This window comes from Carettochelys insculpta, chromosome 24 (genome assembly GCF_033958435.1).
Source record: "Carettochelys insculpta isolate YL-2023 chromosome 24, ASM3395843v1, whole genome shotgun sequence".
NCBI classification, from domain to species: domain Eukaryota; kingdom Metazoa; phylum Chordata; order Testudines; family Carettochelyidae; genus Carettochelys; species Carettochelys insculpta.
In genome coordinates this window covers 19,979,453-19,995,270 of record NC_134160.1, presented here as the reverse complement: position 1 = coordinate 19,995,270, position 15,818 = coordinate 19,979,453, and the positions used below count along the sequence as shown (strand labels likewise).

General features: G+C 45.2%; 1 protein-coding gene across 5 annotated transcripts in view; it reads left to right on the top strand.

Annotated features, from left to right (window-relative positions):
- The window catches only part of ZMPSTE24 (zinc metallopeptidase STE24), a 106,473-nt gene extending 92,123 nt beyond the window's left edge, over positions 1–14,350 (top strand). For all 5 annotated transcript variants that reach the window (XM_074976520.1, XM_074976519.1, XM_074976518.1 and 2 more), the window contains 2 exons: positions 7,983–8,126; positions 12,118–14,350. In XM_074976520.1, coding sequence (XP_074832621.1) covers positions 7,983–8,126; positions 12,118–12,342 — 369 coding nt within the window. In that variant the 3' untranslated portion in view covers positions 12,343–14,350. The remainder of the gene's footprint in view (positions 1–7,982; positions 8,127–12,117) is intronic.
- The last annotated feature ends 1,468 nt before the right edge of the window (positions 14,351–15,818 follow it).

Here is a 15,818-nt window from a genome sequence, read left to right as displayed (position 1 = left end):
CAAAGAGGTGCGCCTACACCTCCTGGACGTGAGCAGGCGCTAGCTTTCTATATGGACAGGACCAAGTCCTTCCGGAGAACGGATAGGCTCCTAGTCTCTATCGCTCCCAAATCAAAAGGAGAATGTCTCTCTTCGCAGAGAATCTCTAAGCACATCGTATCTTGCATAAAAATGTGCTACAAACTCAAAAAGACTCCTTTACTGGCCACGCCCAGGGCTCATTCCACTAGGGCGGTGGCAGCATCAACAGCCTTTTTTCAAGGGCGTTGCGCTAAAAGACATTTGCAGAGTGGCGACCTGGTCATCCTGTGACACCTTCGCCAAACATTACGCCCTTCACAGGGTATTCCAAGAGGATACCCGTCTCTTGGCAGCGGTCCTCTCGGGGACAAGCTGCACATAATCCGATTACCCACCTCCTATCTTGGGTTACTGCTGGGTAGTCACCTAATGTGGAGCACCCACGGGGACACTCGAAGAAGAAAGAAAGGTTACTCACCGTAGTAACGGTGGTTCTTCGAGATGTGTCCCCGTGGGTGCTCCACTACCCGCCCATCCTCCCCGCTCCGGATCTCTGTTTAGTGTTTTGCAGGAGCATCCGAGGCGGTTGGTCAAGGAACTGGCGGGGACCAGATCGCGCACATGGCTGGGAGCGCGCGGGGGAGCGGCGCGCACCGGCGCATGCGCGGTCCGGCAGAAACTGCTTGGAAGATCCGATCTGCGGCGCCGGGCGAGCCCGACACCTAATGTGGAGCACCCACGGGGACACATCTCGAAGAACCACCGTTACTACGGTGAGTAACCTTTCTTTTCTATCCACACAACTAAAACTCTCACCCTGGCACTTCTAATTTTTTTCTCTGGCATCATTAGTATACATGTTGCTACTTATCTGTCCAAATTCAGCTGCTAAGATCATCCTCTAAGCCCATTGCTTAGCCTCTATTGCCTCCACATTTGAACCTCTCCACTGGTTCCCATGTTTCACTGCTTTACGGTCAAATGTCTTGACCTTCTCCTCAAGAACCTTCACGAATCTGTCTCTCCCTACATCTTTTCCACTCTTGCTTATAACAAGCCCCTCACCTCTTCTGCTCTGGCACTTTTCCATGGAAACATCTCTTTGCCTTTTGAGATGCTGCCTTTACACATTAAACACATACTTTGAATAAATCTGTAAAGTTGTTATAGAATCTTGCTTCGGAAATTTTCAAAGAAAAGAGGCCATGTGGTCAGTCTGTTTGTTTGGAGGACCGTGTGCTGAGCCTAGCAGTCCTTAATGAGGGGGTGGGGCTACTCAGGCAGGGCTTTATAAAGCCTGCTCCGAGGCGACCAGAAGAGCTAGTGAACAGGAGCAGCTAACAGGGGAGTTTTGTGAGTGAGTCCTCCAGATGAAGGGGCAGTGATTACGTGACCTGTGGGGTACATCTGTTGTCTGAAGCATGTGTGTGTGTGTTTGTATTGTAGTGTGCTTGCTGCCTGCCTGAAAGAAGCTGTGTGTGTGGTAGGTCTGTTTGTTTGGAGGACTGTATGCTGAATGTGTGCTGAGCCTAGCAGCCCTTAACGAGGGGGCAGGGCTACTCAGGCAGGGCAGGGCTTTATAAAGTTTGTCCCTAAGCGACCAGAGGAGCTAGTGAACAGGGGAGTTTTGTGAGGGAGTTTAGAGGGTAAGTGTGAGGTGGGGCTAGCAAAACTTAAATCATCCAACTCAAATTTAAAGCCTTGTAACAACCTAACTTTAATCCAAGGGACCAACTTCAGGCTTAATGAGACAATGCAGGCAGAAGCCCAGCAAAACGGTAGGGACTATCCAGTTTGTTGCACCCAATAAGACAATACAGGCAGAAGCCCAGTAATACGGGGGGCGGGGCGCTATCCAGTTTATTGCACACAATGCTGCACATATGATTACCTGCCCTCTGGGCAGGTGACCTACGTGTGCATCTGGTGCAGGGAGCTCCTGGCCCTCACACTGTGTACATGCTTTGGAGGCCACGGTGGTGGAACTGGAGGAGCTGAGAGAGACAGAGAGATACATAAATGAGACTTTTCGGGACATGATAGAATGGTCCCACCTCCAGTCTGACAGCCGTGGTGCTGAGGAGGATGAAAGTCTCAGGGAAGGAGAACATCTACCTGGAGCATAGGGAAGAGATCCCATAGACGGGGCCCTCCCAGATAATGTCGGAGTATCTTCTAGCACGGAGGCTACCTCTCTGGGGGAGGCAACTCCAGTTATTAGGAAGAGCCAGGTTTTAGTTATGAATGATTCAGTTATTAGGAATATAGATAGCTGGGTTTGGGATGACTGGGAGAACTGCATGGTGACTTGCCTGCCTGGTGTAAGGGTTGCGGATGTCTTGAGACATCTAGATAGGCTTATGTGTAGTGGTGTGGAGAAGCTAGTGGTCGTGGTACATGTTGGTACCAATGACATAGGGAAGGATATGAGAGAGGTCCTGGAAGCCAAATTTAGGCTCCTAGGTAGGAGATTGAAGTCCAGGATCTGCATGGTAGCTTTCTGTGAAACACTTCCAGTTCCACGTGCAGGGCCAGTTAGACAGGCAAAAATGCAGGGTTTCAATGAGTGGATGAGACAATGGTGTAGAAGGGAGGGGTTTAGATATTTAAGGAACTGGGGAAACTTTTGGGAAAGTGGGAGCCTATACAGAAAGGATGGGCTCCATCTAAACCAAAATGGAATCAGATTGCTGGCACTTAAAATTAAAAATGTTATAGAGCAGTTTTTAAACTACAGGCTGGGAGAAAGCCGACAGGCGCGGAGGTGCACGCGGTTCAGATGGTGGCATCCCTTGGGGCAGGATCTCTTACTGGAGATTCTCTGGCCTAGTAAGGAGCAGAAGATGAAACATGATAAAACAAAGGTAGGATCTGATGAAGAACAGTCAAGTATAACAGAGTCTCTTTCAATTACATCATGTAATGGCAAACAGCTAAAGAGTGACAAGTTCTTAAAGTGCTTATATACAAATGCTAGAAGTCTAAATAATAAGATGGACGAGCTACAGTGCCTCGTATTAAATGAAGAGATCGGTATAATAAGTGTCACAGAAACTTGGTGGAATGAGGATAATCAGTGGGACACAGTAATACCAGGGTAGAAATTTATCGGAAGGACAGAGCAGGTCGTGCTTGGGGGGGCACTATACGTTAAAGTGTAAAATCAAATAATGTGAAAATCATAAATGAACCAAACTGTTCCCCAGAATCTCTTGTGGCAAGGCTTGCCTCGCTCCCGGGCTCTGGGCCTCTGTTTAGTCCACTATCCCATGGCCAGGGTACCGTCACCCTTCTTGAGATGGGGGGGAAGATGGTGGTCTGGGGGAACTCCGTGCCCCACCCACTTGTTCCAGGTTCCGGCCCAGGGACCCTGCATGGCTGCTGGTGGTGGGGAAGGGCTCCCATTCTTAAGAATGCTGCAGCTCTTTCCTGGGCCACTTTCCCAGATAATTCTTCCCCCCAGTACCTCTTCCAGATAGCGGCAGTGGTGGCAGCAGTACGTTCTCCCTCCTGGCTTGGCTCCTCCTGTGTGATCAGTCTGCTTGGCCTTACACCGAATCTCAGGGCCTCCTGGGCAGGGCCTTTAGCCCCTTGCGGCTGAGCACTCCTCTCCTCCTCTGGTGCCTCTAGAAAAACTCCTTTTGCTTTCTTTTCTTTTCTCTTCTCTCCTCTCCTCTATCACCTCTTCTATCATTCTCCTCTCTCCCTGTCCTACTGGGCAAAAGGTTCTTTTAAAAGCGGGCTTAAGTGGGACGAGCTGGGCCCAAATGGCACTGGGGCGGCTTCCTCCCCAGCTGCTCGGACTTTGCTTGCTTGCCAGCCCTGCTTTTCCCTCTTGTTCTCACCCCCTCCCAGTCTTACCTTGTCACAGTTTCTGGATAGTAATCCCATGCTCAAATAATAAGAATATAATGGTAGGGTTATATTACCTGATCAGGATTGTGATAGTAACCGTGAAATGCTCAGGGAGATTAGGGAGGCTATCAAAATAAAAAATCCAGTAATAATGGGGGATTTCAACTATCCTCATATAGACTGGCTACATGTCACCTCAGGATGGGAAGCTGAAGTAAAGTTTCCTGACACCTCAAATGACTGCTTCTTAGAGCAGCTAGTCATGGAACGCACAAGAGGAGAGGCAATTCTTGATTTAGTCCAAAGTGGAGCACAGGATCTGGTCCAAGAGATGAATATTTCTGGACCGCTTGGTAATAGTGACCATAACATAATTAAATTTAACATTCCTGTGGCTGGGAAAATACTACAGAGGACCAAGACTGTAGTATTTAATTTCAGAAAGAGGAATTACACAAAAATGAGAAAGTTAGTTAAATGGAAATTAAAAGGTACAGTACCTAAAGTGAAATGCCTGCAAACTGCATGGAAACTTTTTAAAGACACCATAATAGAGGCTCAAGTTAAATGTATATCCCAATTTAAGAAACACTGTAAGAGAAGCAAAAAAGTGCCACCATGGTTAAACAATAAAGTAAAAGAGGCAGTGAGAGACAAAAAGGCATCCTTTTAAAAAACTAAAGTTAAATACGGTGAGGAAAATAGAAAGGAACATAAACACTGCCAAGTGAAGTGTAAAAATACAATTAGGAAGGCCAAAAAAGAATTTGAAGAACACCTAGCCAGAGAGTCAACAAGTAATAGCAAAAGTTTTTTAAGTACATCAGAAGCAGGAGGCCTCCTAAACAACCACTAGGGCCACTGGATGATTGAGATGCTAAAGGAGCATTCGAGGATGATGAGGCAGTTGCAGAGAAACTAAATGATTTATTTGCATTAGTTGTTATAGCTGATGATGTGAGGGAGATTTCCAAACCTGAACAATTATTTTCAGGTATCAAATCTGATGAACTATCTCAAATTGAAGTGTCATTAGGGCTGTGTCTACACGTGCCCCAAACTTGGAAATGGCCATGCAAATGGCCATTTCGAAGTTTACTAATGAAGCGCTGAAATGCATATTCAGCGCTTCATTAGCATGCGGGCGGCAGCGGCGCTTCGAAATTGACGAGCCTTGCCGCCGCGCGGCGCGTCCAGACGGGGCTCCTTTTCGAAAGGACGCCACCTACTTCGAAGTCCCCTTATTCCCATGAGCTCACGGGAATAAGGGGACTTCGAAGTAGGTGGCGTGCTTTCGAAAAGGAGCCCCGTCTGGACGCGCCGCGCGGCGGCAAGGCTCGTCAATTTCGAAGCGCCGCTGCCGCCCGCATGCTAATGAAGCGCTGAATATGCATTTCAGCGCTTCATTAGTAAACTTCGAAATGGCCATTTGCATGGCCATTTCGAAGTTTGGGGCACGTGTAGACGTAGCCAAGAAGAGATATTGGAACAACATTATAAACTAAACAGTAATAAGTCAACAGGGCCAGATGGTATTCACCCAATAGTTCTGAAGGAACTCAACAGTGAAATTGCAGAACTACTAACTGTAGTTTTGGAGGGGTAGCTGTGTTAGTCTGGATCTGTAACAGAAATGAAGGGTCCTGTGGCACCTTATAGACTAACAGAAAAGTTTTGAGCATGAGCTTTCGTGAGCACAGACTCACTTCTTCAGATGCTGGTCTTGGAAATCTGCAGGGCCAGGTATAAATAAGCCAGAGCAAAGGTGGGGATAACAAGGTTAGCTCAGTCAGCAAGGGTGAGGCTTACTACAGCAGTTGATCTGGAAGTGTGAACACCAAGGGAGGGGAAGCTGCTTCTGTATTTAGCCAGCCATTCGCAGTCTTTGTTTAAGCCAGAGCTGAGGGCGTTAAATTCGAGGCCCTCAGCTCTGGCTTAAACAAAGACTGCAAATGGTTGGTTAAATACAGAAGCAGCTTCCCCTCCCTTGGTGTTCACACCTCCAGATCAACTGCTGGTAGTGAGCCTCACCCTTGCTGACTGAGCTAACCTTGTTAACCCCACCCTTGCTCTGGCTTATTTATACCTGGCCCTGCAGATTCCCAAGACCAGCATCTGAAGAAGTGAGTTTGTGCTCACGAAAGCTCATGCTCAAAACGTTTCTGTTAGTCTATAAGGTGCCACAGGACCCTTCGTTGCTGTAACTGTAGTTTGTAACCTGTCATTTAAATCAGTGTCTGTTCCAAATGACTGGAGGATAGCTAATGTGACGCCAATCTTTAAAAAGGGCTCCAGAAGTGATCCTGGCAACTACAGGCCAGTCAGTCTGCTTCAGTACCGGGCAAGCTGGTTGAAACTCTAGGAAAGAATGGAATTGTCAGACACATTGATGAACATAAGTTTTTGGGGAAGAGTCAACACAGCTCTTGTAAAGGGAAGTCATGCCTCACCAGTCTATTAGAATTTTTTGAAAGGGTCAACAAGCATGTGGACAAGGGGGATCCTGTGGATGTAATGTACTTAGATTTTCAGAAAGCCTTTGACAAGTTCCCTCACCAAAGGCTCTTAAGCAAAGTTAACTATCATGGGATAAGAGGGAAGGTCCTTTCTTGGACTGGTAACTGGTTAAAAGATCAGAAACGAAGGGTAGGAATAAATGGTCATATTTCAAAATGGAGAGATGTAAATAGTGGTGTACCCCCAGGGATGTGGGCTGGGACCTGTCCTGTTCAACATATTTATAGGTCATCTGGAAAAAGGGATAAACAGCGAGATGGCAAAATTTGCAGATGACGCAAACCTACTCCAAATAATTAAGTCCCAAGCAGACTGTGAAGAGCTACAAAAGGATCTTAATAAATTGGGTGATTGGGCCACAAAATGGCAGATGAAATTTCAGTGTTGGTAAATGCAAAGTAATGCACTTTGGAAAACATGATCCCAACTATACATATAAAATGATGGGGTTTGATTTAGCTGTTACCACTCAGGAAAGAGATCTTGGAGTCATTGTGAATAGTTCTCTGAAGACATCCACTCAGTGTGCAGCGTCAGTCAAAAAAGCTAACAAAATGTTGGGAATGATTAAGAAAGGAACAGATAATAAGACAGAAAATGTCATATTACCTTTATATAAATCCATGGTACAGCCACATCTGGAATACTGTGTACAGATGTGATCACCCCATCTCAAAACAGATATATTGGAATTGGAAAAGGTTCGGAAAAGGGCAACACAAATGATTAGGGGTATGGAGCATCTGCCATATGAGGAGAGATTAATAAGACTGGGACCTTTTAGTTTGGAAAAAAAACGATTAAGGGGTAATATGTTAGAGGTATATAAAATCATGACTGGTGTGGGGAAAATAGATGAGGAATTCTTATTTACTCCTTCTTACAACACAAGAACTAGGGTTCACCAAATGAAATTAATAGGCCGCAGGTTTAAAACAAACAGGAAATATTTTTCTCACACAACACACAGTAAATCTGTGGAACTCCTTGCTGTAGAATGTTGTGAAAGCCAAGACTATAGTAAAGTTTAAAAAAGAACTAGATAAATTCATGGGGGATAGGTCCATCAATGGCTATTAGCCAGGGTGGGCATGGACAGTGTCCCTAGCCTCTGTTTGCAAGAGGCTGGAAATGGGTGACACGGAATTGATCACTTCTGTTCATTCCCTCTAGGGCACTTGGCATTGGCCACTGTTGAAAGACAGAATACTGGGCTTGATGGGCCTATGGTCTGACCCTATGGTCTGGCTGTTCTTATTCTCAGGCCTGTATAAAGCCAGCCTAGTCATTGGCAGAGAGGAATAAATGACAGACTTCAGTCACAATTACACACAGAAAATTATATTAAAAGTACTTTATTAGGTAGCAAAGTCACATACTTGAACATTAGAAAATGTCAGAACTGAGTTGCCTGTGAAACTTTGATTTGGTCCTTTGAGCATGTGCATTATGATACAGTATTTAATACATGATTGCATACTATTTTTTCAGTAGGAACCCTGCTTCTGAGCACCTTTGTAATCATTTAAGCAATATTTGTATGGGTAGTTAAGTCATTAATAGGAATATTTTGTTTCCTCTCTTCCTAGATGAACTCCTTCCTCTGCTTCTTTTTGTTTGCAGTATTAATTGGTCAGAGAGAACTCTTCACTGCATTTGGTTTCTATGAGACTCAACCCACCCTGATTGGCCTGCTGATTATTTTCCAGTTCATTTTTTCACCTTATAATGAGGTAAAACATATCTTTGTGAAATGGCCTCTTAAAAAGAGATGCATTTGAACATTATACTGGTTTCTTGATAATTACTTCAGTAATATGTGTTTATTTCAGGGCATAGTTAGAGGTTTCTGAAGAACAGATTGGTATTTCTCTTTGATTTATTCAGGCTAGAGCAGTGGTCATTGTAATGGAGTTCCCAGGGCTGCCTTAGACTTGTCCCAGGACCTGACCCAAAGGCTGAGCCCCACTTCACTGGGTCAAGCACTCACTCCATGGTTTTTTTCCCTTAGTATTGTAAACAGGTTAGATGAGTAGTTTTTCTTCTTTAACGACTAGAAAATTAAAGTTGTAGATAAGTTAGATAGTCCCCCCAGATACTGGAATGCCCCAATCCTCAGGCTTCAAGCCTTATGATTCCTGTAGATAGCCCATGCCAATCAGTGACCTTCATCAAAATTACTTGAAGTGTTTGAGAGAGGTCCACATTAGCATGGTAAGTGTCACATTTACAAGAACTTCAAGTCCAGAACAAGAAAGGAGAGGGACATAATATTGAAAGTGCTCCTCTTAGAGTTGGTCCTCATGCTATTCTCTGAGCTGCTGAAATCAGACTTGGCACTGAGCATTCGTACAAAGTGCACCTTCACCACTGGTCCCTATCCCTGGCAGCATTAAGAATCAGAGGAAGCATGTGAGAAGAGGGTGTTCTCCAACCTGCCATGTGGGAAGGGGAAAGTTCAGGGAGGAGCATAAACCTTTGCAAGACAGCAAGTCTCTGGAGTCCAGTCAGGTAACTGCATAACTAGCTAGGCTATCCAGCTTTCATACAGAGCCACCATCTACCCCAGATAGTAGCAGAGGTCCTAAGCACCTGGAAGTCCTGTGCATACTAGGCTGTGAAAGATATCCTATCTTTGCTGGCACCAACACTGCCCCACCAGAACGTGGTCATCTCCACGGGGAAGCCAGCACTGGGACTTCTGCCATAGTCTCTACCTGTACAGTACCACTTCCCACCACAACAGCAGTCAATGTTAAAGTGATGATCCCCGGGGAAGATAACACTTCTTACCTTCCCACACTGACTGAAATGTCCAGCACTGTTCGCGGGACTCAGTATCAGTCCCCATGGGATGGCACTGCTCCCCTGATGGCTGGCACAAGGCCGCAGCATGCCACTGGTTTCCAGGGTGGCAACAGACAGTAGGCAAGATATAACGGTCCCCAGGGTGAGGAGCCCAATTGCAGGCAATGCAAGGATGATAAGGGAGAAGCAGTGGATGTAGTATACCTAGACTTTAGTAAAGCATTTGATACGGTCTCGCATAATATTCTTATCGACAAACTAGGCAAGTCCAACTTAAATGGGGCTGCAATAAGGTGGGTGCATAACTGGCTGGCTAATCGTACCCAGAGAGTAGTTGTTAATGGTGCTCAATCCTGCTGGAAAAGCATAACAAGTGGGGTTCTGCAGGGGTCTGTTTTGGGACCAGTTCTGTTCAATATCTTCATTAATGATTTGGATATTGGCATAGAAAGTACGCTTATTAAGTTTGCAGATGATACCAAGCTGGGAGGGGTTGCAACTACCTTGGAGGATAGGGTCATAATTCAGAATGATCTAGATAAATTGGAGAAATGGTCTGAAGTAAACAGGATAAAGTTTAATAAAGATAAATGTAAGGTGCTGCACTTAGGAAGGAATAATCTGTTTCACACATACAGAATGGGAAAAGACTGTCTAGGAAGGAGTACAGCAGAAAGGGATCTAGGGGTTCTAGTAGATCACAAGTTAAATATGAGTCAACAGTGTGATGCTGTTGCAAAAAAAGCAAACATGATTCTGGGATGCATTAGCAGGTGTGTTGTGAGCAAGACACGAGAAATCATTCTACCGCTCTACTCTGCACTGGTTAGGTCTCAGCTGGAATATTGTGTCCAGTTCTGGGCACCCCAATTCAAGAAAGATGTGGAGAAATTAGAGAAGGTCCAGAGAAGAGCGACTAGAATGATAAAAGGTCTGGAGAACATGACTTATGAAGAAAGGCTGAAAGAATTGGGCTTGTTTAGCTTGGAAAATAGAAGATTGAGGGGGGACATGATAGCAGTTTTCAGATATCTTAAAGGGTGTCATAAGGAGGAGGGAGAAAACTTGTTCTTCTTGGCCTCTGAGGAGAGAACAAGAGGCAATGGACTTAAGCTGCAGCAAGGGAAGTTTAGGTTGGACATTAGGAAAAAGTTCCTAACTGTCAGGGTGGTCAGGTACTGGAATAAGTTGCCAAGGGAGGTTGTGGAATCTCCCTCGCTGGAGATATTTAAGAACAGATTAGATAGATGTCTATCAGGGATGGTGTAGATAGTGGTCGATCCTGCTGTTGGGGCAGGGGACTGGACTCGATGGCCTCTCGAGGCCCCTTCTGGTCCTAGTGTTCTATGTTCTATGATTCTATGATCCGTGGCACTGAAGTGGAGATCTCTGGACTCATGGCACTGGTCATCTGGATCAAGGCAGCACGTCCTGTCAAGTGGTTCTTGGTCACCAGACTCAAAGCACTTATCTTAATGGTTACCATCACTATTCTGCCAAGTTCTGTCACTGATCCCTAAGCAGATGGCTCCAGACCCAGATCCCCGGCACTGATCCTAATGCTCCAGACATCAGGATAGCAGGCAGGAAAAGGACTTTGAAGTCATTGGCACCATAGTGGTTTCCAAGGCAAGAACTTTCTTCCTCCTTGGAAGAGGAGGTAGCGGGTCCCTCAGGCAAGGGTCCACAGCCAAATCTGAGGGAGTTTTCTTAGGGCCACTGGCCTTTCCCACTCCAGTTTTGGAATCCAGGAGGGCTTCCTGAGGCACCAAACACCCTCATACAGTACTCTGTGTCAGGACCCTCAGAGAGGGGGTCAGCAACAGTATCCCACTCGCTCCTGGATTTAGATGAAGGACCTGACCAATGTGCCTCAGTATCCATGGAGATCACTCATGCAGCAGACACAGAGCCAGTCCTTCATCCCACCTTCACATCCTTGTCTTCCTTGGCCAATGAGGCACTGGTGTGACTGTCGCAAATAGTGTCACAAAACAGTGTCAGGGCACACCAGGAGCTGTTGAAGAATGTGGCAGCAAACCTCATTTCTGGAGCAAAGGAGTTGGGAGAACCCTCAGATGCTTTGTTTGAAATCTTCACTGTGGTGGCTTTGTTGGTGGCACCCCCTGTTCATGAAGGGGAGGTAAAGCTGGTCAAGGTTTTGTGGCAAATCCTATCCTCTGCCCATTTCCTAGTGGACAGACCCAGCCTCAAACTCTAGTGGTTTTGGTTGTCAATGAGAGAGATAAGCAAGTGCAGCAAGGCCAAGCTCCCAAAAATAAATACGGCAAGTGACTGGATTTATTTCACAGGAAAGTTTTTTTTTTTTCATCTTCCAGTCTTCAGTTGTAAGTGGGGAAACCACTGTGCCTGACTTGGGAGATATGATTTCAATATGTGGCAGTCATCAGTAACAAAATTTGCAAACTGATTATCTGAGCACTCCAAGCAATAGTTCCCTGCCATCTTAGTTGAGGGGGAAAATGTAGCAGGGGCCTCTCTTCAGATCACCTCCAATATGGTGGACTCCACAGCGAGATCCATAGTGACAGCTGTGTCAATGAGGCAAACATCATGGTTAATGTCCTCAGAGATGTCAACAGAAGCTCCGTTCTTGATCCAGAACCACACTTTGGATAGCCTGACACTCTTCACAAATTTAATATGTTCACATACCCCTTTCAGGACCTCAGCCGTATCAGTGTACCCCCTCTCCCAGTGCCATCACAGTGTTTATCTCCTGATTTTTAGGGATTTATTTTCTGCCACCTACCCCTTGAACTTCTTTTGTGTACCACACTTTGGGTAACACTGGTGTATGGGAAAATAGGTTACTGGGTACTTGGCTTGGGGTCTCTCCTGAAAACTGTAGGCAGCTGAGATTTTATACCATTTTCATCTGTTTTTCCCCTACAGGTTCTCTCTTTTTGCTTGACTGTGTTGAGCCGACGATTTGAGTTTCAAGCTGATGCATTTGCCAAGGAACTGGGGAAGGCTAATGACCTATACTCTGCTCTGATCAAATTAAACAAAGATAATTTGGGGTTTCCTGTTTCTGACTGGATATTTTCAATGTGGCATTATTCCCACCCTCCTCTGCTAGAAAGACTTCAAGCCTTGAAAGAAGCAAAGCAAGACTGACTGGAATCCTTGTTGGTTCAGAGACAGTGCTTCCCCCTCAGAAGCAAAATTCAGAGCTGTTTTTTATTTTTAAAGTAATCGTTCCAATGTGGCCTGATCTAAATGCAGTTAGCTTCTGAAATATTTGCTAAATTTACTGAATTGAGTTTTTAAGACAATAACTTGAACTAAATTTGGAGAATGTGTTGTATAAAGGCTTTTCCTTTTCACTGAATGTCATCTTTAAATGACAGAATAGAATTTGAGGAAGAGAAATTCTGTGTGTCCCCAGAAGCACCCATTACTTGAGTTTGTGTAAATTTTGAATGTGGCTTTTGAAATGTTGACAATATCACAGGTTTTTGTAAAGTGAAATGTAGCTTTTTCATCAACCTCAATTAGAATGACAGCACCTTAGCCCAGTGCTCCTAATTCTGAGTGAAAATGGTTCAGCTGACTCAGCTCCTTATGTGACAAATGTTTCTGCTAGCTAACCACTAAGTATATTTTAAAAGTGGTTGTATTTGGATACAAGATGTACCCTTTCTTTGAATTCAAATTCCCATGTGCAATATATGAAAAAGCTACTTTCATAGGTGTAATCAAACTGCCACTCAGAGGCGTTCGTGTGTCCGTCTGTCCCACTGCAGTCAGTGTAAACATCCCCCCCCCACCACACGCACACAACTGCAGTCCCCCACAGCCCTCTCCCTCAGCCGGCTACACCTCTGTATTCTCTCTCCTCCCCTGCAGACCCTCCCACTCCCCTGCCCCCAACCCAACCGCAGCCTGTCTCTTCATGCATCCCACTGGAGCCAGTGTGAACATTCCCCAGAGCCCTGGTGCCTGTGGCAGGAGAGGGGACAAGGGCAACTGGTGCCTGCGGCAGGAGGATGGGCAGCGGCAGCTGGTGCCTGGGCGCTCAATGCCCTTTACACCCCACTCCACCCCGAGAGATTCCTCCACTGCCAGGGCACTGTGAGGAACCAGACTGGCCCCCTTACTAAGCTGGGAGCTCACTGGCTGGCTGTCACCTGATGCAGAGCCTCCCAGAGATGCCTCCTCCCAGGCACCTGCCACAGACACCAGTTGCCCCTGCCCCCCACCACAAAGGAGCAGGCCCTGCTAGTAACAATAAATTTTATCTCCAGAATGCATCTGATCACTCTTGATGAAGTACTCGTGCCTGTACCCAGCAGCCCTCTACTAGGACTTGGTGTCTCCTCCAGCAACAGCTCCAAACTCTTCAGTGGACCTGTGGACAATTGAGAGGTTATAGATAGGCAGCAGGATGATCCATAGAAGGATGGAAAACTGACAACTCTCTCATCCCTGTTCATCCCATTCTGTCATGTTCCCCTCTCTCCTTCCACCTCTCCCCCTCCACCGTCCGCCTTACTGTCGCTTCCAAGGACCAGTAGCTGTTCATGAGAATAGATATACTGGGTCAGACCAATGGCCTATCTTGACAAGTATCCTGTTTTCCAATAATGGCCAGTACCAGATGTCAGATGGAATGAACAGGGCAGGGTAATTTGTTGAGTAACTCATTCCATGTTGTTCAGTCCCATCATCTGTCAGAAGCTAAGGAATACTCAGAGCATGGGGTTGTCCCCATGGCCATCTTAGCTAATCACATTCTTTTCCACTTATGGAGTGTGATAGCTGACAAATCTGTGATGAATGTCATCCTCTGTGACTATACAAGTACGTTTTTATAATGCTACATCCTCCGTGTCCCCTCTCCATCCCCATCAGGAACCACTCTCATGATAGTATTCTCACCTTATGTACAGAAATGGTCAGGCTCTAAAACCGGTGCATCAGCTTTCAGCTTACCACATCCATAGCCTGGATGGATACAGAATCTGCTCACAGATTCACTCAGCAGAAACTTTGCAATTAACCACAACTGGGAACAGCGTTGTGTAATTGGGACTTAAGCCACAGATGTTCATTTCTCAGACAAACAATGTGTGCATTATGCAGTGATCCAATAAAGCCCTTGGTTACCACTCCCACAAAGATACTCTCTTCTCCTGGTCATTCTGCTACTCCAAAATTGAGGAGTGTGCTATCGCAGAATTTGATCAAGCTAATGGCAGTCATACTGATACCATACTAACCAGCAGGGGAGCAACAGGCCATCAGTGCTGCTAATTACTCAACACCAACTCCTATTTTTAGGTAATTCAGCCACTGCTAATTAAAAAAAAAAATAGAATGCCACATGTTTAAAGATTAATTTGGACAAGCAGGGTTGTTGGAGTCAATGTTCGCAGTGAGCTTACAATTCCGGTTGATCAGAATGGGAGGAGGGAAGAAAAGAATCAACCCATTATGAAATAAAGAAAATAAGTGGATGGAGACCTTGAGTTTGGTCACCTTTGATATAGAACCTTTTTATGTCTCAGATTGTTACGAATGTTTTGTTGACAGTGGGAGCATTGGGATTAGCTATACATGTTTTGTAAAAAAAATATTTATAAAAAGACTAGTTAATAGAGTGTATCTTCAAGCAGTTCTCTAAAGATATCCCAAGAGACTTTTGTCCTGACACCATATACCACAGCAGGGAAGCAATGAGCCATCAGCATCCTGCTGCTCAGTACTCAATACAGTCTGAGATTTTAGGTAATTATTTGTGATGCTCTAATCCTGTTGCTTATGTCTCTGTGTTCTTAATTCTAATAATTAGTAGTTTTAGAGAAGAGCAAGCTTGTGTGTATCAAGCTGTCATCAGTTGGAAGCCCTGTGTTCCCATTGATTTATTTCTGACACTGCCTGGAGTGAAACTTTGCGTTCTGAAACCCTAGGTAATAAGAAGGCCAACTCCACTATTTAGTCACTGCAGCACTGCTCCTACCTAGGTGCAACAAAAAAATCTGGTAAGACAAGGTGATGGTAATTCTGCTTATTCTGGTTCCGCAGTCTCCTACTGTAACAAGAAACCTTGACGTGATCCACAGACTTCCTGGATAGGACTTAGCATATACATAGTCTATATTTAGCCACCACATAGTAAACAAAATCTGCAGTCGGAGCATTCAGCCTTGACATAGGCAGACAGATAGAAAAGTATCAGCTTCTGTTGCAGGATTACAAACAGATATATATATTCACAAAGTCATGAAAGTCATGAGAATAGGAGAAAATGAACAAGCTACCCTTGAGTTTTTGCAGTTTCTTCCCGATACTAAAAATTATACCATTTTGCTGTTGCAAATGTATTCAACTAACACAAGCTATAAAGAAAAGTAGATCTTGAACTTTTTACTGACTTCAAAAAACACAAAAGCTGATATCTCAGGTATGTGAACCTTTGTACAGTATAGCAAAAATGACTGGTCATTGATGTGCATAGGTATGCTTTGAGTAAACTAATTGGTTATGGGCTTTTTCTGCAATGGCATGTTGAGGTTTTGAGCCAGGGTAACCTCCCATATCCTTCTCCTACATTCTGTTTCTCCTTCAAGTGATCCCTCCAGGTGCTCCAT